At 42.2% G+C, this 27,858-nt stretch overlaps 2 protein-coding genes across 7 annotated transcripts in view; one reads left to right on the top strand and one right to left on the bottom strand.

Moving 5' to 3' along the window:
* The window catches only part of SLC10A7 (solute carrier family 10 member 7), a 183,361-nt gene that overhangs the window by 24,101 nt on the left and 131,402 nt on the right, over positions 1 to 27,858 (top strand). The gene's annotated exons all lie outside the window — the stretch shown is intronic.
* LOC144589634 (uncharacterized) lies at positions 10,674 to 16,369 on the bottom strand. The gene is made up of 5 exons (XM_078394751.1): positions 15,603 to 16,369; positions 13,676 to 13,723; positions 13,270 to 13,312; positions 11,357 to 11,431; positions 10,674 to 10,757 (listed from the first exon to the last, which is right to left on the bottom strand). The coding sequence occupies exons 1-5, from the start codon at positions 15,729 to 15,731 to the stop codon at positions 10,720 to 10,722; spliced, it is 333 nt and encodes a 110-aa protein (XP_078250877.1). The 5' UTR covers positions 15,732 to 16,369; the 3' UTR covers positions 10,674 to 10,719.

The following is a 27,858-nucleotide window of genomic DNA, read 5'->3' as shown; positions in this document are numbered from 1 at the left end:
AGTTGGGATATCTGTTGGAAATTGGCAGAAAAGAGAGAAAGTAAGGGGTGGGTAAAACAAGCCATGATTTCTTTTCCTTGTGTGTTTCTACCTTGTTCAGGATTAGGGTGTTCAGGAAGCCGTGATCAAGATGAAGTCTAACATAATATTTCATGAGAGTATAGCTACTCCTTTAACTGTATTTTTGCTAATCTTGCTTAAAAAAAAAACACCAAGTATATATCAAATTAAGTTCTGTTTTTATGGTTTCCTTGAAACTTTAGTCCCCCCCCCCTAAAATAGGAGGATCTTTATCCTGATTTTCTAATAATCTCACTGTCTTGGAATTTCAAGCTGTTTACAGTCAAGAAAGGGGAGAAAATATGTCAAACTGTATTACCTGTAAAATGTGAGACCTTGCAGAAGGTTTCGTTTAAATTTCTTGAAAAATACAGAGAAAACATATTCTTTGAATTTTCTTTTTAATTAACAGATGCCAGCTGCTCCAAACAGAGAACACCTGTGCTACCTGAGGTATTAGGGAGTTCAGAGCCCAGTTGCTTTGCACTCCAGTGAAAATTAGAAATAGCTCTTTTCAGAGGAGATGTTAATAGGCTTAGCTACTATCCCTCTGTTGGTATCTCTTAGACTTGAGAATTGTGGAAGATACTTAAAATAATCTTTCAGAGAATATTTCATGCATTGAGGTACAGTATTTGGATTGCATGTGATCCTAGTTAGAATTTGCTTCTTAATAAGAATTCATATGTCATGCCAAACCATGGTTATTATTAAAGTCTGGTTCATTGTGATGTCTGAACCAACCTCTGCTAACAAACCACTATTTGCTAGCCAGCTCCAAACCACAGTTAGATGTCATGGTTTACTGCTGGCGTGCTAACTCTGACTTATTTAAATTGTGTCTGGTGTAATGTTGTAGGCATGGGATTTTCATAATTAGCAGACTACAGCCCCCGGAAGTCTGCAGGAATTCCCGCAGCCAGTTTTGTGGTGAAGTATAGTCCACGAATTCCAAGAAATCACATGTCTAGTAACGTTCAAAGCCGAAACCGTGGCTCGTTCCTGTTTTCTTTCTCCAGCTTTCCAAACTGAAACAGGAGCTGGCAAAAGTGGTGGGAAAGAAACAAACCAGAAACAGGAAGATACCTCATATTATCTTAATGAGATTCTCCCGTACGCCAGAAAGCATTTGTCCTCTGAAACTTGGGCTCCTGGATGGGTCAATTTTATAATATTGTCTGAGTGTGCAACTCTGTATGTATCTGCTTTGCTGCTACTGGGAACCTGTTTCATTACTTTGGAGCCTGCAAGGCTGCTTTTATCTTATTCAGCATATTGACTCTTACAGTTACTTTTATTGTAACATTATAGGGGGGAAATGGTCTTATTAGTGAAATGGGTATTTGAAACCTTGGCAGCAGAACAAAAAGTAAATACTTAATCATGCATTCTCTTGATATTCTTATTTTTTTTTAATTTGATCCCATAAAACAAACAGAATTCTTCTGTTTCTTCTTTATTTTTAAATAATGCATTGAGTCACAATGGACTGTCTTTTGTATTGTTGAGTGCAGATCCTTCAGCTCCAGTTAGAGTATGGAGGACCCCAAGTTGTCCACCTCCAATGAAAATGGAGCTGTCTTGCAGCTGTTTCTGGAATAGGAGTGGTACTATGCCCTACAAAACAGAAGTGGCTACCAGCCATCTGTTTTGTACAGCCTGCTACATGCAGCCTCACAAGAGGATTGGTTGAAAAGAGAAGTAGTGTCTCTCAAATGTATGAACTGGCCCTCTGAATTAAGTTGGCTTTCATCTTGTCAGTTCTGATTTATGGAAACTGTTTTCAGAGTTTTCTAGGTAGAGAGTACTCAGAAGTGGTTTATTTTCCCTTATTCTGGGGATATACAGTGGACCCTCGATTTACAGACGGCTCAACTTGCAGACTTTTCGAGTTACAGACTTCTCCGCCCGCAAAATTTAGATTCGACTTGCAGCCGGAGAATCGATTTACAGACCAGAAAAAACCCAAAATGGAACAAAAATAGAATAAAAACTGCCAGTTATGGGATTAATCGGTTTTCAATGCATTGTAGGTCAATGGAGATTCAACCTACAGACTTTTCAACTTGCAGCCACCGTTCCAATACGGATTAATTCCGTAAGTAGAGGGTCCACTGTATTAGGATTGTGCAGGTTGCCCAAGGCTACATAAGCTGGCTCTTCTGGGATCCACAATAGGGAATTGAACTCCCAACCTCTGCTTCCTCAGCCAGATACCTAACTCACTGAGCTATCCAGCCAGCTGGCTCTCAGAATGGCTAAGAACAAATATAGCTAGTTAAGCTGTCTTGGTCTTAACATTTTGTCTGTATATATAAGGCGAATAAACAGGGAGATGTCATGTTTACAGCTTTTTATTTATTTTAAATTTTTATATCTGGTTACTTAATCATGATTTCCAAACAGCTACTTATTTAAAAATGTATAGGCTGCCATTCAGAACAAAAAGTCATTTTATGGTAGCATGCAATTAATATTGTAGAAACATTTAAAATCAATATCTAAAACATTTAACTAAAAGCTATGGAATAAAACAATTTTCAGGCAGACCATTTCCCATAAGTCTCTTCCCTTCTTACCATTAAAACACAAAGAGATGACATTAAAAATCAATCTATTTGTTTCAGTTGAGAGCAGAGTGAAAGAAAAAATTCTTTGAAACATGCTTAAAAACAAAAGGAAAGAAGCTAAATGTGCCCCCTGTATTAGGGATTTCCTAATAAATGAGAGGTTGTCGTTGTCCTTTCTTTTATACTCATTATTTGACTTCATTGCCTTATGAAGAAAGCTGAAGGACTCAGATAATTTATATGGATGAAGTCAGGCCTTCTGTGATATGAAAGCCACAAAAAGTGTCAGTAAGTGGAACATAAGCCAGCAATTCCAGTTCTAAAATAGCATCATCATCAAGCCATAATAAAATCTAAGGAGAAAAGCAGCTATTTCACTTTCTTTCCAAAGGTCAACAGGACTTTTATTTTCACATTAAGATATTTTACAAGGATACCCTAAGGAATAATCATATTACAACTGAAGTCGATCTTGTATCAAAATAAGCATTCACAATTAGAGATGAGCACGAACCACCTAGGGGGAGTTGTAGTGTTATAGGAGCTTCATGAAGCAGTGGTTAAACTGCTGCTCTGCAGCCTAAACTGCTCACAAGCTGGGGTTCAATCCCAGGTAGCCGACTCAAGGTCGGCTCTGCATTCTATCCTTTCAAGGCTGGTAAAATTAGTACCAGTTCACTTGGGGGGGGGCAATGTGTAGCCTGCATAATTAACCTGTAAACCTCCCAGAGAATGCTTTAAGTGGTATGGGGTGGTATATAAGCAGCACACTTTGCTTTATAGTGGGTGTGCAAGTGACTATTGAGGGCCCCTTTACTTCCAAGGGCCAGATAAAAGATCACAAATAGAACTGCAAACATTTTTACCTGCATAGCTTTCGTATTCTCGAAGGCTTTCACGGATAGGATCCTTACGACCAAACACCCTGAAAAACCTACAACAACTAGTCTTTCTTTTGTTGGTCCAGAACTGTCAGTACATTAGGACTCCCTTAAGATAAGGGGTCAAAGTGGAACGTCAACCCTCCAGGAGACCCACAAAATATGTGGGTCTGCTGAAGGGTTGGTGTTTTACTTTGTGTTCACTGAGAATTACCTACATGCCTAAATATTACCAAGTGTACAGCCGGTCTTTTCCAGACTATCACAAGCAGTTATTCAGATTACTTGGATTAGTGGCTTGCATGAATAGCTAGCATTCAGAAATGTATGTGTTTAGTACTTGTAAAAAATAGTACATGGTTCTTTTGAGACCATAGAAGTCAGTTTGAGGTTAGGTTTATATTGTGAGTAAAGATAGAAACGAACCGCCTAACTGACAGTTTGTGATGGTTTGCACTTCAGCTGAGCGGGTGTGAAGTACCTCCCAGCCCTGCCGCCTCTGGCGGGCGTCCCCTTAGAGGCAATGCCTGGAGGACGTGGGAGGGAAGCCGGATCACTGCCTGAAAGTGGGTGCCTACTAGAGGAGACTGTGTTTGCTGGGAAGTGCTGCAAATTGACACAAACTGGCGGTTCAGCGGTTCGTACCCATCTCTTATTGTGAGTACTTATTTTGATACAAGATAGACTTTAGTTGTCATATGCTTATTACGTATGGAAGTTTACACTTTGAAAAGACTATTAAAAGGAGAAAAAGCAGTGTTAGGCTTCAACAGCAGGTTTATAAGTAATATTTCCATAATTTCATGATTTTAAAGGGGGCAAAAAATCTTCCTTTCCCCTATATCTTTTGTTATAGTACAAGACAAAGCACATACTGTATTTTGCATGATAGCTGCTAAGAATTATAGTATAACATCCCCCATAACATTTGCTATGATAAAGCAAGCAAACAAACAAACAAACCCTGCAGAGCATAAGCAGACCATCTGACCCAAGTCTGTAAGAAATGTGAAGACAATGGTGATATGCCAGCTCACTTGCAGGATCTGCTAATAGTGTACTGTTTTTTCCCTTGCCAGGAGCCTCCTTGCCTGGTGTATTTTTTTTAGGTCTTGTGGGATGAGATTAGTCTACAACAACAAAGTAGCCAGATGTCTGGTTCTGAAAAAATCCCCGGGGTCAGGGTATGGTAGGCAACTGTAATCATTTGGGGCTAAGATCAAAGATACCTGAGAATTACTTATGGGCACATAGTGTGTGTCATGCCCGTTATTAACATTCTGTGAAAATATGTATCCCTAATTAACCCTTTTCTTGGTTAAGCTTTAGAGTGTGAATATAGCTGTGAATAAGAAAATATTTGTTATTTTTAATAGGACGTAGCGAAAAACCTTTTTAAACATTCTGCTGTGGGTGCTCTCACTATAGCAAAAGACAGTATTTTAGCTGAGGTATTTAATAAAAGTTTATAATATTGTGCATTTTTAAAAAGCAAAAAAGGATTTGGGAAGATGCCTAACAGAGCCTCAAAGCAGGATTTCTTCACATTATTTCTTCCCTGCCTCCACCATTCCTGATGAGTTATTTAAGAAACCTTTTGAATAAATACATCAGTAAATAGATAAGCTTAGAAGAAAACAAAATCTGGGATTCTCTTCATTGTAGCATGAGGTGTAAAACTGGAGAGAGAAGGAAAAAGGGATTGCTAAATACATAATTCACAATCTTTGGGCCTAACAGAAACCCGTTCTATCTTTTGTATATTTAGACTTTGTATTGAAAGACTTTGCTAGTGGGTCAGAAGTCTGTATTTGAAGTGCTGCAATTTCCCTTTCTTTTATATAAAATAATGTTAATGTACTGATACAGAGAGAGAGAGAGGTAGTGGGGAAGAGTGGTTGTGTTCATGACAAAATTGCATTTGCAATTTATTGCCTCTGATACATGTTGAGTAAATTTAAGGGACAATTTTGAGTGAGCAGGCATTTTTAAACCCCAGAAGGAAAGCCCTCTGGAGTAATTTAAAGGACATAATTGATTTATCTGTTTCGAACTTGACAGCCACACCATTTTCTTTCTTGCTTTCTCTTACTCATACTTAACAGCACTAAAGAAAAGTAGGATAAGCTGATCATTACTGAAAGAGCAGCTTACTAAACTTCCATTCTTATTGGTGATGCCTGGAGATGCACTGAAAGTGTTTATAATGGTGAAATTTCCTCACTACTTGGCTTTATCTGAACAAGACTTCATAATATCAAATGCAAGGGATATGATTTAAATGATGTGCAGAAAGATAATAGCCAGAGGGGAAAGGCTGATGACACAGCTGGCTCGTGGCCAAAGAACAGGAGCCCCTTCCTCATTTGGGTCATGAACCCTGCACCCCCACTTTGGCCCTGCCCTGCCTGGCCATGCCATTCTACTTGACTGATGCTTGGCATATGGTTTGATCTCTTGGTTACAATGAATAAAACAAATGGAATGTGATTTGAAACTGGAATTTAGAGGAAAAGAAGGAACTGCTTATGTTACAGCGGTACCTCGACTTACGAACATCTCCACTTGCGAACGTTTCGAAATAAATAAATAAATAAATTACAAATGGCTCCATTCACAAAATGTTGCTTCGACTTGTGAGCGGAGCCTCGACATGCGAACAAAAAAAAGGCAGGGGAAAAGGGCGGGAATTTCAAATTCCCCCTGCCTTTTTTCGTTCCATTCAAACTGTTGGTGGCGAAGAGGTTGCTCTTTTGCCCCAAAGGTTAGGAAAAGAGACCCCCAGAAGGTCTCGGATAGTGGCAGGGGACCCCGGAAGGTCTCCCAGGGCTTCCCCACCGCCATTGAAGACTTCCTGGGGTTCCTCCACCAACGCAATCGGATTTTCAGAGGTCTCCAGAGACCTCCAAAGGCACCGATTGTGGTGGCGGTGGACCCCTAGGAGGTATCTGATGGCGGCGGGGAAGCCCGGGGTCCCCTGCTGCCATTGGAGACCTCCTGGGGGTCCCCCACCACTGCAATTGGTGCTATCAGGCTTTCCCAGTGGGTTGACCGGGCCTACCAGGGGAAGCCCTCCCCTTGTAGGCCCGGTCTACTAGGGGAGGGCTTCCCCTGGTAGGCCCGGTCTACCCCCTGGGAAAGCCTGAAGGTGCCGATTGCGGTGGCGGGGGACCCCCAGGAGGTCCTCTAGGGCTTCCCCACTGCCATCGGAGAGCTCCTGGGGGTCCAATCGCAGTGGCGGAAAAGGGCGGGAAATTTAAAATTGCTCCCCTGCCGCCACGATTGGACCCCCCCAGGAGGTCTCTGATGGCGGCGGTCACCCAGCACCGGGAAGCTTGAACTGGCCAGATGCTTGGCTGCTCGCCCCTTGGCCACGGTGGAGGCAGCAGAGTGCTGGGAGGCTGAGGAGGCTTCAGACTGTTAAGTCCTTTTTAAAAAACTGTTCTGGGTGGGTTTTCGAGGGTGGGTTTAGACGGGGGTTATGTGTTGTCTTGTTTTTGGATTTGTGTGTGTGCTTTTTTATTTTTTATTTTATTATTTTTTTGCAGTCTCTGCATGGGACCTGCTCTGTTTATTTTTATTTTTATTTTAGGTATTTTTTTGAAATACTGGAACGGATTAATCCCATTCCCATGCATTTCAATGGGAAATGGTGCTTCGATTTACAAACTTTTCGACGTACGGACGTTTCAATACGGATTAAGTTTGTAAGTCGAGATACCACTGTATTTGGGATAGCAGGAAACTGAAATGATGATGATAGGAACAAATAAGTAAGGTTGTGAAGAGAGAAGAAACTATGTGTGAGCTGCGGCAAGGCTGAGTCAAGCTTTATTTCCTCACAAAATAACTTGCTGCAATTCTTTAATATAAACATGACAAGTAATGCTGCTACAGTGTACCATACATATAATTTGTTTTTTAAAAAAACGTTTACCCTACCTATCTAGTGGACAAGCCACTACTCTGGGTGGCTTCCAAGAAAATAACATAAAGACAAAATTGAAATAATAAACCTACAAAAGCAAAAAGCCATCCTAAAAAACAAACAAGCCGCAATCTAGCAAGCATTACAAAACTCACGATGGTGAACCATGTGGTGATCACAAAATTATCTCAAAATTAAGATTTTAAGAAAGAGGTGAGTTTTTCAAAGGCCTAGATAAAATGCCAAGTTTTAATTCGCTTCCTAAAGCTCCAGAGATAGTGTCTTTAAATGTTCTAGAGAACGGGCAGTTCAAAGAGAATAGAGAACAATGGTTTCTTTCTCTGTAGATGAACCTGTATGAGCTACCATTTTTAGATGGCCATGGTGATGATGATGAAATAGTCACAAGTTTAATGACAACAGCAATAAACAGGAAGTGGTTGATTCTGCCGTATGAACCTCAGTTTCCATACTCACACTTCTATTCCTCCTGTTTTGCATATACACAATAAGTGGGAAATTTTCAATTCCACTGTGACGTACCATATAACACAATACTCTTTGTGTCCAAGCTTGGAGAAATGGTTGTTGGAACAAGCCAGAATCGAACAATGGATTCATGGTCTGATTTGGTTTAAAAAGCAGTTCATTGGGTTTGGATGTAATGTGAGATTGTGGCTGTGCGAAATGAGGGAGAGGGAGCCAACCGCTCTTTCATATACTGTACTAGGAAGCCCTGGCTTCCAAGTTAACATCTGAAGTGGCCCAGTACTGGATCACTCATAATTGTGCTCTTTATTATGTCTGACAGTATCATATCAGACAGCACTATCTCCCTTCAGGGGAGCAACATTTGAAGAGGCACTAGTCCCTGAACACTAGTGTAAATAAAGTTTATTTAAGGACTTATTTAAGTATTTAAGAACAATTAAGTATTAAAGGACTTAAGAACTTTGCTTCCATTTGCAAGGGAATTCTATAACATTTCATCATGTGAAGATTGCCTTACCTTCTATCATATATAGATAGTAAAAGGGGAAGAATTCTATTTCTTAGCAAGGATAAATTAGACGAAAGCTTTAAAAATACATTCAATATGTTAAAAAAAGGTGTGACTGAAAGTTATTTGTGACTCAAATATAAGCTTGTTTCCTTGCAATGTTTTAGTCTTCCTGCTGATCTTCCGAGTAAGATCAAAGAGGCATTCCTGCTCTTCTTTCCCTACTTTGTACTAGCTAAAATAGGGCTGCGAAGGGATCCCATGTGGATATAAAGGCCTCTCTAGAGCAAGTTGTATAGCCTGGAGGGCTTCTTCAGATGTATTACGCTATCCATTTTTCTGGTGAAGAGAACTTGTGTGCTGTAGTCTGTTTTCTGTATTTATCCTCAGTGTTCTGTGAGTAGGTAATTTTTCTTCTTTGTGGCCTCTGTGAATCCACACAATTGGGTTGTTCTGCACCTGCGCAGGACCTCTCCGAAGTTTCTAGCGCTTAAAGACATGTGATTAATAGGACTTTCCTCCGTGGAGCACATGCTCCGCCTGTCAGAAGTCCCCTCAGTTCCTTTTTAGATCGGACCTATTTCGGAACGTTAGAGCGATCGTGCTATTGTTGAGATAATTGATCATTGAGATTCTTTATTTATTTTTCAATCATCTTTTGTTTGGCCTGCCCTCAAGGAAAGACACATTAATTATCACTGTGGCCCATTCTGTCATTGTAGGCCTGGCTGCTTTGATCTGCCAGGCTGGACAAGGGTCAAGGGAGGAGGGGGTGGCACGACAGCGGTCAAGCGCCTTGTCCACAGTGTCCGCCGTCACAGGCTGAAAGCGATCAAGAATTACCGGGCAAGACGGAGTGCTGGACATCTCTGCTCGACTCACTGTATTTAAAAAAGGAGAGAGATCCCGGCGGATGGCCTTCACTTTAGATTGAAAAAATGCTGCAAATTGATCCGGTGAAAAACTAGGGGAAGGCCCATCACTCAGACCAATTCCGGATAGGTCGCGCACTATATGGAATAACTCCACCTGCTGGTTGGATGCTTCACTTATCCAGTTAGTGAAGTATGTACGAGCAGCAGCCTTTACCTTGGCCAGGTAAAGGTTAGTCGCGACCCTGACAGCTATCCAGTTGTAATCCGTCGGGCTCTTCCTCCACTTGTACTGGCCTATCTCTGGCTGTTGTTCATTCCAGCCTAGCCTCGGCCCATTCAAGCCCTACATTTTTAGGGCGGGTGATACCTATTCCAGTCTCTGGATCTGAATCATCTCACCAGTCTCCTAGAAAACATTGAGCAAGGATGCAGAATACATCATGCAAAAGGCTGGATTGGTTGAATCCCAAGCTGGAATTAAGATTGTCAGAAGAAACATCAACAACCATAGGTTTTACTTTTTTGGGCTCCATGATCAGAGCAGATGGTGACAGCAGCCACAAAATTAAAAGGCGCCTGCTTCTTGGGAGGAAAGCGATGACAAACCTAGACAGAATCTTAAAAAAAAGAGGGATCACATTGCCAACAAAGGTCCGCATAGTCAAAGCTATGGTTTTTTTAGTAGCGATGTATGGAAGTGAGAGCTGAACCATAAAGAAGGCTGACTGGCGAAGAATTGATGCTTTTGAATTGTGGTGCTGGAGGAGGCTCTTGAGAGTCCCCTGGACTGCAGAGAGAACAAACCTATCCGTTCTGAAGGAAATCATGCCTGAGTGCTCACTGGAAGGACAGATCCTGAAGCTGAGGCTCCAATACTTTGGCCATCTCATGAGAAGAGAAGACTGCCTGGAAAAGACCCTGATGTTGGGAAAGAGTGAAGGCAAGAGGAGAAGGGGACGACAGAGGCTGAGATGGTTGGACAGTGTCATCGAAGCTACCAACATGAATTTGACCAAACTCTGGGAGGCACTGAAAGACAGGAGGGCCTGGGGTGCTCTGGTCCATGGGGTCATGAAGAGTCGGACACGAATTAACGACTAAACAACAACAACAACAAATCAGTTCTGACTTGACAGCACCAAACACACAGAAACTATTGGAGAATAAAAATTATTTTGCCTAGTTCTAGAAGAACAAAATATGCACCAGACAAACCTTCCTGCCTTCTACCACCTGAATGTGTGTTACCTTCAGAAAGGCCTTCTGTCTCTAATGACCATCCACTATACCTCAGAGGATGTTGCCAGCCAGCCCGGTATGATGATCGCGTTTTTCTGACCTAGTGTGTGGATAATTTTGCTTCTTCAGCGTGGTCTTCTGTGAATGCACACAACAAAGGGTTAAGTCAGCGCCTGCGCGTGTCCCTCGGAACGTTCTCGAGCTCTGTAAAAGAAACATAGTTAGGAGTATGTGTACTGCGCATGCTCCGCCCGCCCTAGCCTCAGTTCCATTTCTCCGCCGTGCGAAGTGGTTCTTCTCGCTTCGAGCTCTTCCAATTTCGCTGATTTTCGTCGTTTTTTCTCGATTGCTAACTCGGACCTCGACCTTGGATTGTTACGGACCCCTCTCTCAGCCTGCTGGACTTAGTTTTGGTATTTTTTCGGCTTTCTCGCCTCGCTCCCGGCCGTTACCCCTTTTCCCGCCCTTTTTACCGGCCATTTTGCCTAGGGTGTCTATGCCTCCTCCACCCTCCGGCCCTTTCAGCAGGTGTATCGTTTGCTCTGGAAAGATCCCGTTCCAGGACGGGCACGATACCTGCCTCTTCTGTTTAGGGGAATCCCATTCTCCCCAAAATTGTCGTCATTGTCAAGCGTTTACCAAGGCAGCATTAAGGGCTAGACAACAGAGGCTAAAATTACACTTGTGGGACGCAGCCCTCTCAGCCCCCACACCATCCGCTATGGAGCTCCCTGCTTCCTCTTCTGCTACCCATGCCGATGGGTCAGTGCCATCGTCATCAACATCTAGAGCGGCGGACGTACCTGTCCAGAAACCATCTAAAAAATCGTCCGCTCCGAAGAAGAAGTCCGCTCCTAAGGCAGCCGCCGCTGCAAAACCTGGAAAGAAAGAAAAATCAAAAGGGTCGGCTAAATCCAAGGACCCGACTCCTCAGGCGTCCTCTGTACCTGCTATCCTCCCCTCTCCCATTCTGGAGGACTCTTCGAGGGACAAGGATTCGGTGCCTGAGGTGTTCGCACCAATTCCCCCTCGACAAGTTGAGCCGATTTTGCCCCTTGGCATTACATCACCAACGCCAAGCCAGCTTGTGCGAGCCACCGCAAGCTTGGGTTCTGCCCCTGTCAGCCCCGTATCCACCGGGCGGGCTTCTCCGGCTCACTCTGTGTCTCCAGTGTCTTCTCACCACCCTTCACCACCGAGGAAACGGGTGAGAAAGACGAGACACTGCTCCCGAGACCGCCATCGATCCCCTCACAGGGATGGCGCTGGGAGACACCGACGTTCCCGACGTCGATATAGATCGACGTCGGATGACTCTTCCTCTTCTACCGATCGTCACAGACGGCGTAGACATCGTCACAGACACCGCTCATCTACTTCTTCTTCTTCGATTTCGACGTCCCCTGAATACCGTCGACGTCGACGTAAAATTAGATACGTCTACGTCTCATCCTCCTCTACATCTACTCCGCCCAGGCGGCGTCGACGTCGACACCGCAGGGGCACCGAAGGCAATACCCAACAACCTCCGTCGCTGCCACAACCCTCGCTTGACGCCCCGCTTCCACCTTCGACGTCGAGCGCGTCTATTCAACCGCAGCGTCCTGCCCCTATGCTGCCAATCGTCTCATCACCACGGCGCAAGAGAGGGCATGTTTCGTCGTCCGAAGATGATGTCTCCTTTTCCTCTCAATCTTCTAGCTCAGAGGCAGAACCCCCTCCCCAGCCTGACCCTCATGATTTGCCAGAAGGGGAGACGGTAGGGTCGGACACAGGTGATCCACACGACCCCTCCCCTTCAGAGGATTTTACATCGTATTCACAAATGATGTCTCGCCTTGTTAAGACCTTGAAGCTGCATGTAGATGACCCGGCTCCTGCTGAAGAAGATCTCATTTTCGGGGACATTAATAAGAACCGGTCCCCACCTCCTAGTCTTGCCTTTCTTCCAGCTTTGCTAGACATTATTAAAGAACAATGGGAACATCCTTCAGCATCTACACCCTTAGCGAAGCGCACAGAAAACATGTATAAGATCAGTGGCACTGATGCGAAGTTTCTACTTAAGCATCCGATTCCCAATTCTCTTATTGTGGAGACAAGTTGTACAAGACCATCTGGCAGGGCCCATGTTGTCCCCACTAACAAGGAGGGCAAGAAGTTGGAGTTTATTGGCAGACGGCTCTACTCTCTAATCTCTTTTATGCTGCGTGTGGCTAACCACCAAACCGCACTAGAGGCTTATCAAAAACAATTATGGCTGAAAACCCTCGCTGGTTTAAAAATGCTACCTGACGATGCTCGTCAAGCGTTCCTTAATATCTACGAGGAGGCTCAGACTGTCTCAAAGCATCAGAGGATTGCTACTAGACACTCAGTTGAGGCAGCAGCAAGGATACTGGTCACAGCTATCACTCTTCGCAGACACGCTTGGTTGCGCGCCGCAAACATTTTCGAAGATGTGAAGGCCAAGGTGGAGGGCCTGCCCTTTGACAGCTCGGGCCTTTTCAGTGAAAGGACAGATAGTCATCTTGAGGAACTCCACAAGGCTAAGCGGACTGCCAAATCATACTACATTCAACCCCAATCTAGATTTGGCAGGTACCAGTGGAAGAAGTCTTCCCCTCAATATAACCAGCCTGTTCCGCAATACAGACAGTTCAAGAATCAACCGCAGTCAAGACCACCCCCCGCTTCTTCTGCCACGTCCACTTACCGTCCACAGCCGCCACCCCAGCGGCGCCAGTCTTATAAGCCACCTACGAGGAAACACAAGCAATATCTTTGACTCAGAAGTTTTTCAGGCAAATCCCGCTCCAGACACAAGATTGCACCCATTTCTCTCAACCTGGTCCACCATCACAACAGACTCATGGGTTCTAAGTATCATCTCTTTCGGTTACCGTCTAGAGTTCAAGGAATATCCTCCTCTAGGTCGGGCAGAGTATACTACATTCGACCCTGTCCTAGAGGAGGAGGTTCATTCTTTACTGCAAAAAGGTGCCATTCAAAAGGTACCAAAGAGGGACATTGCAAACGGCTTCTATTCAAGATATTTTGCAGTCACCAAAAAAGATGGCGGCATGAGACCCATCCTCGACCTCAGACAACTAAATACTTACCTGCGTCCTCGCCGCTTCCGGATGGTCACGTTGGAGTCCATCGTGCACCTATTAAAAGAAAACGATTGGTTTGTAGTCATCGATTTAAAAGATGCTTACTTTCATGTCACGATTCACCCCGATCATCGCAAATTCCTCCGGTTCATTTTTCAGGACACTATCTATCAGTACCTTGCCCTCCCGTTCGGGTTGGCGACAGCACCCCGTACTTTTACGAAATGCATGGCCCCGGTAGCGGCCTACCTCAGACTCAACGGAGTACAGGTTTTCCCCTACATAGACGACTGGCTAGTGGTCTCAGCCTCCAGGGAAAAAGCTATACAGGACACAGAGTTCACCCTTCATGTCCTCAACATCCTGGGTCTGAGGGTGAACTACAAGAAGTCGCACCTCACACCTTCCAGGGTGGTGAATTATATCGGTGCCACGATAGATGCCCGCAGGGGAAGAATCTTCCTCCCAATGGACAGAATTGCCAAGATCCAAACAGCAATAGCGAAGTTTCGTCCAAACCGCACAGTATCAGCCAGACTTGCTCAACATCTGCTGGGACTTATGTCATCAACCACTCCAGCATTGGCTCATGCTCGTCTCAAGCTCAGGTCCCTGCAGGCTTGGTTCCTGTCTCTATTCAATCCCTTTTACGACCATCACAAGAAGCGTCTCCTTGTCACACCGGAGCTAGCCTTGCAACTTCAATGGTGGAGCTACGTACCGCACCTACAGGTCGGACGACCCTTTCGTCCCCTCCGTCTTACTACCCAAGTCACGACCGACGCCAGCCCCACCGGCTGGGGGGCACATTGTGGCCCACATCGTGTCCATGCTCTTTGGTCACCACGACAGCGAGCGCTACATATCAATCATTTAGAGATACTAGCTGTCTTCAAGGCACTCAAAGCCTTTCTCCCCCTGGTACGCGGTCGTGGAGTCCAAATTGTCACGGACAACACCACGGCACTCCACTACATAAACAAACAGGGGGGCACGCGTTCTCAGTCATTACTGTTCCTGACAGTAACTCTATGGGAATGGTGCTACAAGCAGCATGTATTTCTGAGAGCAATCCACGTCTCGACCACCGAGAACGTGGTTGCGGACAAACTGAGCCGGACCATGACCCAGATGCACGAATGGGAGCTAAACGACTCCGTCTTTCGTCGGCTATGCCACCAATGGGGCAAACCCGAGATAGACCTGTTTGCCACCCAACAGAATGCCAAATGCCCTCTCTACGCCTCCAGAGCAGGAAAGGGACAGAATTCAATAGGAGATGCCTTCATGGTCTCATGGAGGGACCGTCTACTTTACCTGTTCCCTCCCTTTCCGCTAATTCAGAGGACGTTGGTACAACTTCGGCATCATTCAGCGGAGGCAATCCTAGTTGCACCCTTTTGGCCTCGCCAGCCGTGGTTTCCAACCCTCCTGGACATGGCAGTAGACTCTATGAAGCTGCCCAACTTTCCAACTTTGCTTACACAGGATGCTGGCAAAATCTGTCACCCAGATTTGAACACACTGCACCTCACAGCGTGGAGGATATCCCCGAGATCAGGGAGATATTAGATAATTCTAGAAAACCAACCACCTCCAAATTGTATTCTGATAAATGGAAAAGTTTCCTTAAATTTACGGAATCCAAAGGACTTCGGGCCTCCCCGGCGTCTCTTTCCACTACGTTGCAGTTCCTTCGCTATTTGTTTGATTTCAAGTTGTCAGTCTCTACGTTGAAGGTCTACTTAGCGGCCATTGTTTCATTCCAACCCAGAGACTCTCCTTCCTCTCGATTCTTTTCTCACCCCACGGTTAAAGCTTTTCTCAGAGGAATTACACACCTCCGTCCACCGGTGAAGCCTATAGTACCACAGTGGTCCTTGCATATGGTTCTCAACGCGCTGATGCGCCCCCCCTTTGAACCTCTAGCTACCTGCTCACTGAAACTGTTGTCTCTTAAGGTCCTTTTCCTCGTTGCCATCACATCTGCCCGTAGAGCCAGCGAGTTGGCTGCATTAAGGGCCGACCAGCCATTCCTGCAATTTTTCAAGGATAAGGTCATTTTGCATACCGATATTTCCTTTCTTCCCAAGGTCGTCTCTGAGTTTCATTTGAACCAACCATTAATACTTCCTACACTATTTTCTCAGCCTACCACCGATACCGAGCGCATGCTCCATACCCTCGATGTCAGAAGGGCGCTATCCTTTTATGTTGCCCGCACTAAGGAATTTCGCTTATCCCCAAGACTTTTCCTCTGTTATTTTGGACATAAAAAGGGCCTTCCTGCCTCTCCTTCCTCAATATCCCGATGGCTGATCACTACAATATCTTTAGCCTATCAGCTTCAGAAGCAACCTCCTCCTGATGGCCTTCGCGCACATTCCACTAGGGCAGTGGCTTCTTCAACAGCACTCCTTCGGGGGATTGACTTATCTGACATATGCAGGACAGCGACATGGTCCAGAGTGTCCACATTTATCTCTCATTACCGGCTGGACACGAGGGCTAAGAGAGAAACAAGGTTCGGTAGAGCTGTCCTGTCATCTGCCCTTCAGTGACGGCCCACCTTCCGGTAAGCAAGCTTGCTAGTCACCCTTTGTTGTGTGCATTCACAGAAGACCACGCTGAAGAAAGAGGGGTTACTTACCTGTAACCATGGTTCTTCAAGTGGTCATTCTGTGAATTCACACAAGCCCGCCCGACCTCCCCACTATCCGTCACTGTGCTAGCATTGCCAAATTATTCTAGCTGGCGGATAAATGGAACTGAGGCTAGGGCGGGCGGAGCATGCGCAGTACACATACTCCTAACTATGTTTCTTTTACAGAGCTCGAGAACGTTCCGAGGGACACGCGCAGGCGCTGACTTAACCCTTTGTTGTGTGAATTCACAGAATGACCACTTGAAGAACCATGGTTACAGGTAAGTAACCCCTCTTTGCCTTTCATCTTATTTGTCTCTTTCCCCCCCTTTCCCATTCACCATTACCTGTTACCCCATTTGATACCTTGATTTTTAAGAGAGATTATGTTTTCTCATACGTACTTTCAATATTTGAACGTATAAGACAGTTCAATGTTAATTTATACCTGATACAAAGTGGGAGAAGGAGGGACCTCTTACTTTCGTCTTCTTATATGTCTGAATTAACACTATATCTGCACAGATATCTGTGAACTTTGTTCCACCCATCCCCCATTTATATTTTCATGCCTTATGAAGTATAAAGAGGATATACTCTATTAGTCTTAGAAATCTGACTGCAGACATCATCAAGAGGTTAGGAGTCACAGGATTTGAATACGGAAAAGAGCTATTACTTGAATTTTGTTTAGTGAGACAAGGGAGAATAACCCTGGACAGCATATGCTGGATCATTCTTCAGCTAACTGAATTTAAATCTTCCCATTTATTAAAAACTGAACAAGGAAACAAACCATTCTGCAACACTTTACTTTTTGCTGAGAATCTGTTTTCAAGAACCTAGTTCTGCTTGATGTAGCAATATGTTCTCGAGACTTTCAAAAGTTAAAAGGCAATAAGTCAATCCCTCTGGAAACTATGCAGAAATTCAAATCATAAATAAGGAAATGCGTCAGGTACATTAAATAGACATAGAAAAATGGGTTTCTCTCCTTTGTAGCAAGGTAATTGGGCACCACAGCTTGGCAGGAGCTGGTGCTATTGAATTGACTGTAACTGCCACAGGTTGATAGGCAGGTGATAAGGCAGCTTCCACTTGGGTCTGCACAGGAGGCCTACCTAATATGCTGTCTGCCCTAAGGGCCTATGGGAACACAGTTGGATTATTATGTTAATGCATGAGCCTGCTGCCCTCTTCCTATCCCAGCTGGGTTCCCTGTTGTTAGGAACTGCTTTGCACTGACAGTGGAGTAATATGCTTCATGATTGAAAGGGCAAAGGGGCTTGGAGGAAAAAAAGAATAGGCTTGCACAGATATGTAAATGAGGAAGAGAAGTCAGTAGGAGGGTTTCCATATAGGTCTAGATACAGAAATTATTAGAAAATGAGTAATACAGGACTATTGAGTATATTGTTGTTTAAAACCACCATTTAAAAAAAAAAGTCCATGTGTACTATTACAATTCCTGATGTTAGCAAAAAAACAGATGACATATTTACCAAAGAAGCTTTGTTTGGTTGTTTAGATAGAATGATACCACAATGGTTGCTGTAGTATACAGATGACAACAATTTGATCAACTTGGGTATCTGCTTGTGCTTCATTTCCTATTTTCTACAAAATATAATACTCAAAATCTTACTGCCGGTGTAATGTAAATGGCACAACTTTGGTGGCATTGTAGATTGAGCCATGCAACTGAATACACAACAAATAACATCTACACTGACTTCATAGTTTGCAACAGTTCAACAGCAAATTTATGCCATTTGAGTCACACTGGCAATAGGGTTTTAGCCAGTGTTATATCTGCAAACTAGCTAGATAGCTCAGTGGTTGGGGTTTGATTACTGTGCCTTCTGGAAGAAAAGCCAACCTGTGTAATCATGTGTAAGTTGCACAGTTTCAGGATGCCTCCAGAAGAAGGGAACGGCAAACCACTTCTGTGTATTCTCCATCTGGAAACGGTCACCATAAGTCCGAATCAGCTTGACAGTACACAACTATCATATCTGCAAGGCCCCATTTTTTTTAATATTTCCAACATGGAGATTCCATAGTCTTAGAAAGCCACATTTTGATATGTATAGATTGGGACCATTTTTATCAGCTGTTCTATTTTTCTTGGTTGTTAGTCTTTAAATATAGCTAATGCATCAGAAAGATCCAGTGATAAGAGCAGAACCTATGTGTATTTCAGGCTTCATTTGCATACTTGGCCTTTTAAGTTAAAACTGGGCCACCATTCATTATGCTGCAAGATTACATTTGTAGCACTAAGAAGATATGTTACTTTGTAATTACATTGTTTGCAAGTTTCACTTAGTTTCAGTTACTTGAACAGCTCTGAAAACCTAATGTTAAAAGCAAAAAGCAAAGTATGCTGCTTATATGCCGCCTCTTAGTGCTTAAAGAACTCTCTGGGTGGTTTACAATTTTAATTACGCAAATTATACATGCCCCCCCCCAAGCTAGGTACTCAATTTACTGACCTCAGAAGGATAGAAGGTGGTTCCATTCTTGCACTTGTGCTTAAAGTTCTTCAGGAAATAACAGGACAGCCAGTTGGCTGCAGGACAAAATTGTATTTGTGTACCCAGAGAGTCAAATTACAAAACACAAGATTTTTAGAAGCAGCCCTGTTTCTTCACTGAGCTTAGAAAGTAACATTCTTTGGAATGGTGGGGCTGCATGGGTTAAACTGGCCCCCTAATCATGTTACATATTATTTGTCTTGAGGAGGATCCGGGGACAAGACCTATAAGTGTTTTGATCACAGCTTAAGATCTTAGAAATTTTTAGCTTTAAATTAAACCTTTGTTTGGGAGACTGTTATTGCTATGTGTCCGTTAGAGAATACCTTCTAAGGTAATTTAAAAGACAGAGAGGAAAAGTCACTTAGAGATATAAAGTGCTTGACTAGGAGAGAGTCACATGTTGGCAGTTACTTAGGCATTGCTGTTCAGGGGCCTCTTCTATTAAATCATAAAGTGACAAACCATTTGTTCTGGTATGACAGCTGTTTCCTAGCCTACTAAGCTAATAAGCCTTTGGTAGTGAACAAAACTGAGTCATAAATTAAAATTTCCAATAGTTTCATAGCTGGGGGTTTGGGACTATCTTTTATTCATTATTGAGTAACCTTTTACTGTCTGCCTGTGCATGTTAAAAGTTAAATTTTTGAAAATAGCCTGGCAATGAGCTTCATCATTGATGCATTATAATGTAGATGTTTGTTGTCTTGAGCCATACACCCATTATGTTTCAACATAAGTAGTTAGCAAGCAACACTAACAGAGATTAAAAGCAAAGCAAAGCATGCTGCTTATATACCGCCCCATAGCGCTTCAAGCACTCTCTGGGCGGTTTACAAGTTAATTATGCAGGCTACACATTGCCCCCCCAGCGAGCTGGGTACTCATTTTACCGACCTCGGAAGGGAGGAAGGCTGAGTCAACCTTGAACCGGCTACCTGGGATTTGAACCCCAGGTCGTGAGCACAGTTTTGGCTGCAGTACAGCGGTTTAACCACTGCGTCACGAGGCAAATCCTTAGCTGTTCAGATAAAAGAGATGGGGATGTGTGCCAGTCTTATAGGAAGATTGCCAATATAAAACAATATTGCTGTGCTGACAAGTCTGTTTTGATTTAAAGTGACCCTCCCCAAAGTTTTTTAGGCATAAAGTAATCAGAAATAGTTTATAATCTTAATAGTACCTTCTGGGGGCACTCTGGGACTGAGCAAGAGTCCCAGGGTTACAGAGGTGGCAGGACATGTAGCCCTATCAGCCACACGTGCTTCCGGTGATCTTGGCTGGACCATCTCCCAAAAGGCACAGTGGAGATTTGAATTCTTGGTCAAATGCTCTACTGTCAGGTGTTGCAACCTACCTGGGAATGAATGAACAACTTAAATCCTTTGCAGTTTGGAAAAGAGATTGGAATGTATGTCAGCCTCAAGGAAGAAATTACAAATACAGTCGTGATGCTCAATTGCCACCTGTTTCAGTGTTGGTTGTTTGGGATTGCTACACATTTCATTAAAGTAGATGTGAACCAGATAGGAGCCTGACATATGACAGCTGATGTTTATTTGAGAATGATAAGAAGCAGAACTTCAGTTTCGCCCCAGACACAGTCATGTTAACTGAAAAACTGACTGAGCAAAGAAAAATGTTTGGCTAGTCTATGAAGAGCTGGCTGGATAGCTCTCTGAATGAGATACTTGGCTGCAGAGCCATAGCTTGGGACGTCAGCTCCCTACTGTGCTTCCCAGCCTGTGTGGTCTTGGCCAAACCTCAATTCCAAGATGCCTCCAGACAAAAGGAGTGGTAAACCACTTCTGTTTATTTTCTGCCTGGAAAACCCTGAGAATGCTCACCATAAGTCTGAATTGATTTGATAGTGTACAATTTATGATTTATTCTGTGAATGAGGAGTCACTGTTCTGCATAAGTATGAGCTTACGGAAATGAGGTCGTCACAGTCTGCAATACAGTCTACTCTTTAGAAGGGCATTTGCTAATTCTGAGTGATGCGACCTAAAGGTTGGTAGTGTGGTGGCTGCTTCTTCCAAATAACAAGGAAAATGGTTTTGTTGAATGAGAGTTGGGTGAAGTCAGGAAAATCAGAGTGCAGAAATACTTCTTTTTTTAAAAAATCTATAACTCCCAGAATCCCCCACATTGGCTGGCATTCTGGGAGCTGCTCTCTATGGCCAGCTCAACCTGGCTAATCACATTTAAATTGTGCTTACCTTTTCTTAGGGTTACCTTAAGCCCAAATCCTAAGAGCCAAGCAGTTTTTTGAATTGAAACATAAAAGCAAGTTCTTTATTTAAATCACTGCTTTTCAAGGGATGCATCTGCTTCCCCACTTACCCTTTTCTGAAATATTTCAGGATAAATTCAGATGACAAATTCTACTGTTCAGTATGCTCCCATGGAGTCCACTGTCCTGCAGCAATACTTTTGGAGAGGAAAAGAAATCCAGATGGAATTGGAATGAAGAGATGAATTATTATTATTATTATTATTATTATTATTATTATTATTATTATTATTATTATTATTATTATTATTATTATTATTATTATTATTATTATTATTATTATTATTATTATTATTATTATTATTATTATTATTATTATTATGTTTAAAAACACATATATTGCATGTCCTGTCCCAGAAAACTGATGTTGATACACCCAGCAATTTCAGCATGAATTAAATTTCGATCACTCTGCCCTCCTCCCCAAAATTTGGGGAAAAGGAGGAGGTAAATATGGGATTAAGCTCTAATGAAACTTCCTTTTTCCAGAATACAAAATTTCCTCTTCTAACACGAGTGCTGGATCAGTGATAGAATCCCTGTATATAATAACCTTCTCTCATCTTGAGGTGTTGGCCTGTAACTCCCATCAACCTTAGTTGGAGGTGATGGAGTAATGATCCAACATATTTTGAGGAAGGCTGGCATACAGCAACAGGTTGCATCTCTGTGTTATGATCTCTAGTTGCTGACTTTTGGAACAAGTGGTTGGAGCTGAAATAAGAAAGGACAGAAAATAGTTTTACAAGATGTGCCTAAGTTGTGAAAGGTTTGAGGGATGCCACAAATAACAGAATTCATCAAATCCTTAGTAATTTTTTTGTATTATTTGGTGGTATGAAAGGGAAAAATACTAGCGGTCTTCTATGAATAATAATTTAGCACTAAATGCCCTTTGCTTTGAGGGTTTTACAGAAGTAAGATTTAATTCCCATTATCTTGTATTTGAGACTATGATTGTTCAAATCATAAACTATCAACAAATGAGTATTTACACACAGAAATAACTGGGTCTTCACTTGTATTTATTGGTGTAAAAGGCAAAATCACTTTCTGTTCTTTGTATCTGAAGACATTTGTTAAGTTGAATCACTTTCTAGACTGATCAGTCACAGGCTTCTGTTGCTACTGAAATAATAAATATCAGGGGAGTTTATTACAGTTTGAGGAAAAACTTCAGCAAATGAATATGAGTAAAGAGTATGTTTATGACATTTTAGTTTGTAGGCATGAAATATTTGTTGGTTTGCTGTGAGTGGGTTTTTTTTGTTTCTGTTTTAAATTTATATATGTACCCATAAACAAATATTGAGTGGATCATAGAGCAAGGCAAACAAAATAAAATGTTAAAAATACTAAACAATCAACTAGTAGAACAAGAGACAATAAAATGCTGCATAAAATCTTTACTTCTAATGGAACACCATAAAAGACGTAGTAGACAGAAACTATACAAAAATAGTGAGAGTCCAGGTATTGTTTGAAAAGCCTCAGTTAATATAAAGTCCTTCTCTTAGCACTGAAGAGTCAGTCCATAAAGAGGGTGCCAGACATGGCTGCCTAGAAAAACTATTCCATAGCCACAATTCCACCACTGTGAAGGTCTTTATGGAGCCTGAGTACAATAATTCCTGGTCATATCAAAAGGTCCATCTAATCCAGTACTGTATTCTGCTTACACAGTAGCTAGTCAGTTGCCTCTGGGAAACTCCTAAGCAAGACATGAGTGGAGCACCACTTTTTGTAATCTCCTCAGAAAACTTGTAGTTATTGGAAGGTCCAAAATTATCAGTCAGTATTAGATGCTTCTAAGGAGTAGAATACAAATATTTTAAATAAATACACAATATACCACCAAAATATCCATCTGGTAGAAGTCTGTACATTTTTCTTCTCTCCGGAAGTAATAGAAGGAAAACATTTTGAGAGAATCCAGATTTTATATTTTCTGTCCAGTTGAACAGGGATTATGTGTAAATACGGAATGAAAAGAAAATGTGACATACCATAACTGGATATTTTCTACTTTTGAAGACAATTCTTTGTGAATTGTAATAGCAGTTCTGTGGCATTAACAAGGATGTTCTAGTACAGTATTTCCATACTACCTTTATTGCATGACCAACAGTATCAAGCCATTATCAGGTAAAGATCTTGATGTGCTAGTCCTGTGGTACATCTGGCAGCAGGCCAAACCTTGCCAAGTTAGTCCAGGCTTGACTGATTTGATAAAAGCATTTATTCACATAGCGTGTAATTTCATTGTGCACAAGGTCGTATTCTTTGATCAGGTTGGAGACACTGGAGGATGTGGACGACCTTAGATGTCATCACTATGCGTCACAGTTCTCTTTGTTTGCATCTCTTGGTGCTTTCACAATAGCTTCTGTATAGCATTTTCCCTCTAGTTTTCTTCAACAAAAGGTGTCATTTTAGGTAAGTGCAGAGGATGCATGAAAAGTGCTATTGAATTTTTGTTGTTGCCTTTCTAAATGTAGGACACTCCTTGAAGTTTACCCTAGCCTAGCCGGCACCAATCCAGCAGCGTTTGGGACAGTTCACTTTCTTGGACTATAAATCCCATAATCCCCTAGCCAGCATGCCTATAGTGGCCCTGTTGGTTGGATCACTCAGGGATATGTAGTTGAAAAAAATATACTCTTCCAGATGTATTGGATTGCAATTCCCAATATCTGCACACTCATGCTGATTGGATAATATGAATTGTCCAACATAGCAGGAGGTCACCAGGGTGAGGAATGCTGTTCTTTGTTTTCCTCAGGCAGCTGTATACATCGGAAAGAGAATAACCATGGAAGGGGATTTCGTATATATCTTTCTCCTCATGTGAAAGAGACCTCTGAAGCAAAGCTTCTGTAAGCATTTGTAGCAGTAAACAGAACCGTGACCGTTTAAATTCTTCAAGGCTAATCAAGCACCTTGAATTGGACCCTGAAACAAACTGACAGCTAGTAGAATCCATGCTTCCATGAATGGAACATGCATGCTAAGATGCTTAAGCCTGAGTTTGATAGCCACAGGCAACCAGGAACTGGGAGACAGACAGACAAATGGTGGAAGCCGGACCAGTAGAGCAAGTGGGGCAGTACCTGCCACCACTGGGTGTCTTAAAGGGTAGCAAAGACCATACCTTTCTCCCAGTGGTGAATCAGGAATGTAGTGTAGAACTCTAGTGAAGTAACATAAGAGAGTTTTGTTCAGTTTAGTTCAGTGTTAAGACGCTGCACTGTTATCTTTTCAAGGATGATAAAAGGGAACAAAATCAGAATTAGGTAATCTCGCCTAATGTTGAATTTGATCTTTCTTCCAGTAGCCATCTTGCCTTACTGGTCCCAGTGGGCATAAGCCACCACTGCAGATGAGTGAACTGCAGCAGAGGAGGAAGGGAACAATTGATCCCTTCACAGTGTTCAACATAAAAATTTAACTGGGCTCCTGAAGGGAATGTTCCCTCCTCCATACACTGCATGTATATGTAACTCTCTGTCTCTGGGTGACAGGAGGATAACACTTTGACAAGTAGGCAGGTTTATTTTTTTAGTACTATAGCTGTTGCTCATATATTTTCCTCTTTATATGTGCATGGATGACTCAGCAAGTGGATAAAAATGATTATACAAAAATAAATATTATTAAGTAGAATTTTCATGCCACAGGACACATGGATTTCATACATAAATGGTTGCCTGCATCTTATTTACATATTTGCAACTTATTTCTGAAAATTTATTAAAGCTCAGCTTCAATTGTCAATTTTTATTTTGCATATTTTAGAAAACAAATCTTTGTACGATCTAAGACGTTGTCAGCAAGATGAACAGAAGATGTCTTAGTTTAGGAATTGAACCAAATAATGGAATAATTTACTATTCTGCTTTGAAGTTTCGCTGTTTCGGCACCATAGAAGCACCTGGTAATTAAGGAAGAAGGAAAAAATCCCCTCCAAGGGATGTTGAGACTAAATGTATCACCAGCTGGCTGAAATCCTGGTGTTGAGTGTAGTAAGTTGCAGCCAGAGTAAGCCTGTTGAACTATTGGAACATACAGTATAACTGACTCACCAAATCTACACTAAATTGATGGGCTTACTTTTATTGTGACTTGCTACGCTAAGTAGCAAGATTTCATCCACTATCTGTGTAAACTGCTTTAGCATTTTCTTTTGAAAATGAGGGATATAAGTGTACAAAGTAAATAAATTAACAACAGGTTATATCCGATTTCTAATTCTAATTAGAACTAGACCTACTGAATAGATGGGGCTTGTGTTAAGTGGATTTACCTACTCCAATTGGGACTAGCAGTTGAATTTAGCACAATATTTTTGCTTTTATTCTGATGTGAATGAATAAAGTAGTCTACCACATAAAAAGTAACAAAGGCAAGGTGTGTGTAGATGTGGTATAGAAACAAACCTGCACTTTCTGTGTTTTCAGATGTGCAGTGGTCTCTGGATGGCATCTTTGCCTGTTGTAATGTATTTAGAAAAGCATTTCAAGAGAGGGTAGTAAGATACTCTATGGCCAGAACCATGTAGAGATGCATTTTCCACATAGCTAACTACAAATGCTAGTCAGAAGACAGAAGCTAAATTTAACTCTGTTTTAAAAGGATGATATTGAAATACTAACAGCCAGAAGTTGTTTTACCCTTCAAGGGACCATTTTATGCACATCGTGTTTTTTGTTAAGCACTTAGCACCGCATTTTTATTTTGCCATTCTGGAATATGATTTTTATATGCATTTTAACAGTTATTTAAGAGTCCCCATATGCATTAAAAAGCATCTGAATATATGTACTTTCCTCCCTCTCTCTGAAATTAAAGCTGTAGTGTAAGCACTACATTCCATCAATATAGGAGAGGGGTGTTGTAGCTGGAACAATATGTAAAAATACTGCTCATAAAAAAATTCCTTTATTAACTGTCATCATCTCTAGAATATATGTTCAAATAAATGTTGTGTAATAACTAAATTTGAGATTAATAGGCCCCTTAAGAAATGGTGTAGTCATTCAGGATAGTCAGTGAAAAATAGGCTGTAAGATTGTAACATGCGCATATTGTCCTGCATACATGCTCTCTCTGGTGTCGTTCCCATTTATCAATGTCGGCAAGCTCTGTTCTCATTAAAACAGTCGTGCACAAAAGCAACTTAATTTTCTTAAGAGGAAAGGACACCTGATTCAATTTAGCATCCAAAACCAATAACTTGAATGTATATTCTTTTCCATTCTGATGTCAAATGAATAGTTATGAGCAGCAACTAAGATAAAATACATTGCTTTAAAAAAGACCAAAAAAAGGGGTAAAGCATACTATTTTTGCAGCCTTATGTCTGTGAACTCATTATCTACAAAAATTGAATGTTCAGTGGTTAAAAACCCATGTTAAGAGGTAAATCGGGATAGTGATACATTTTACTGCAGAACGAATACACAAAATGAAGGGATGTCTAATGTGTTTAGAGACAAAACTCCTCTAAGATTTTGAATTTGCTGTTTAGGGTTAAATTAGGTACTACACTAAATACATAGTGGACACCACAAATTGGTGGCCAGCTATTGGTTTGGTGTCCTCTCCCCTCCACCTGTGTATGGCAGATTTTATCTGTGGTCTGCCACTGCAACTTTATGTACAGTATTTACATGCTTTCCCTTCACATCATTGGCTTCTGCTGGTGGAAATGTTGCACACCATTGCATTAAGGCTGTAGTACTTTCTCTTGACCTACAAAGGGAAGAGGACATGCTATGAACTCCCAACTACAAAGTACCCACTATGGCCCTGCCTTTGTCCTGCTCTTGTGACTCTGTAGTCAAGTTGCTACTTTCTGGTGGTCTGCACTCTTATCTCCTTTTATTTCCAGTAGAGAATTGTTATGGAAGTCAAAACGTCCGAAAGATGCTTTTGAGAGATGGAAATCTTCTTTTTCCTATTCCATTGTTCCTTCACACTGAACTTTTTAGTACTGTCTCCACTGACCACTCTGTTAGTGTGGTTTCTTTCCATTCCATTTCAATTGTAAAATACTTATTAAACTGATAAAGAAATAATAGACGCGTCTCACACATTCTGAATACTGTTTATATAGAATCTTCAGTATTTTAGGCATCTGGTTGTGGAGCCAGAGGTTGGGAGGTTTGAATCCCCACTATGCCTTCTTGACAGGAGCGGGACTCAATCACCCATAGGGTCAGATAATATCCCAGAACTCTCTCAGTGCAAAGTTTCTATTTTTGCCTTTTAACTCTGGTTCATGGGTTAAAACTATGCATCTGAGAGACGGTGAGTAAGAAATTACAAACTTCATATAGCTACATCTAGCAGAATTACTCCTCAAAATACCTCCCAATAAAGTGGCCATAACCACATGGATTCTACGGATAAGTCCTACGAGCTGCTGGATAGCTCTGTGGTTTAGGTCTCTGGCTGCAGAGCCAGAGGATGGCTTTTCTAACCACTATGCCTCCTTGAGAGGGGCTGAACTGGATGATCCATAGAGTCCCTTCCAGGTTGTTGTTATTGCTGCCACCGGTGTTCCTGCTATTGCTATTACTACATCTTAATAGATAGAAGCCAGATGTTCTCATCCATCCCTGGAGGTATGTTGTGCTATTCCTTCCCCCTGAGGTCTTTGGTTATTTGTCTGTGTATTTAAATACAGTTGAATTCAAAAGTGAGCAAGGCT

The sequence above is a fragment of the Pogona vitticeps genome, chromosome 5 (assembly GCF_051106095.1).
Source record: "Pogona vitticeps strain Pit_001003342236 chromosome 5, PviZW2.1, whole genome shotgun sequence".
NCBI classification, from domain to species: domain Eukaryota; kingdom Metazoa; phylum Chordata; class Lepidosauria; order Squamata; family Agamidae; genus Pogona; species Pogona vitticeps.
Note: the sequence above shows the minus strand (reverse complement) of the source record. Positions and strands in the feature narration are given on the sequence as shown.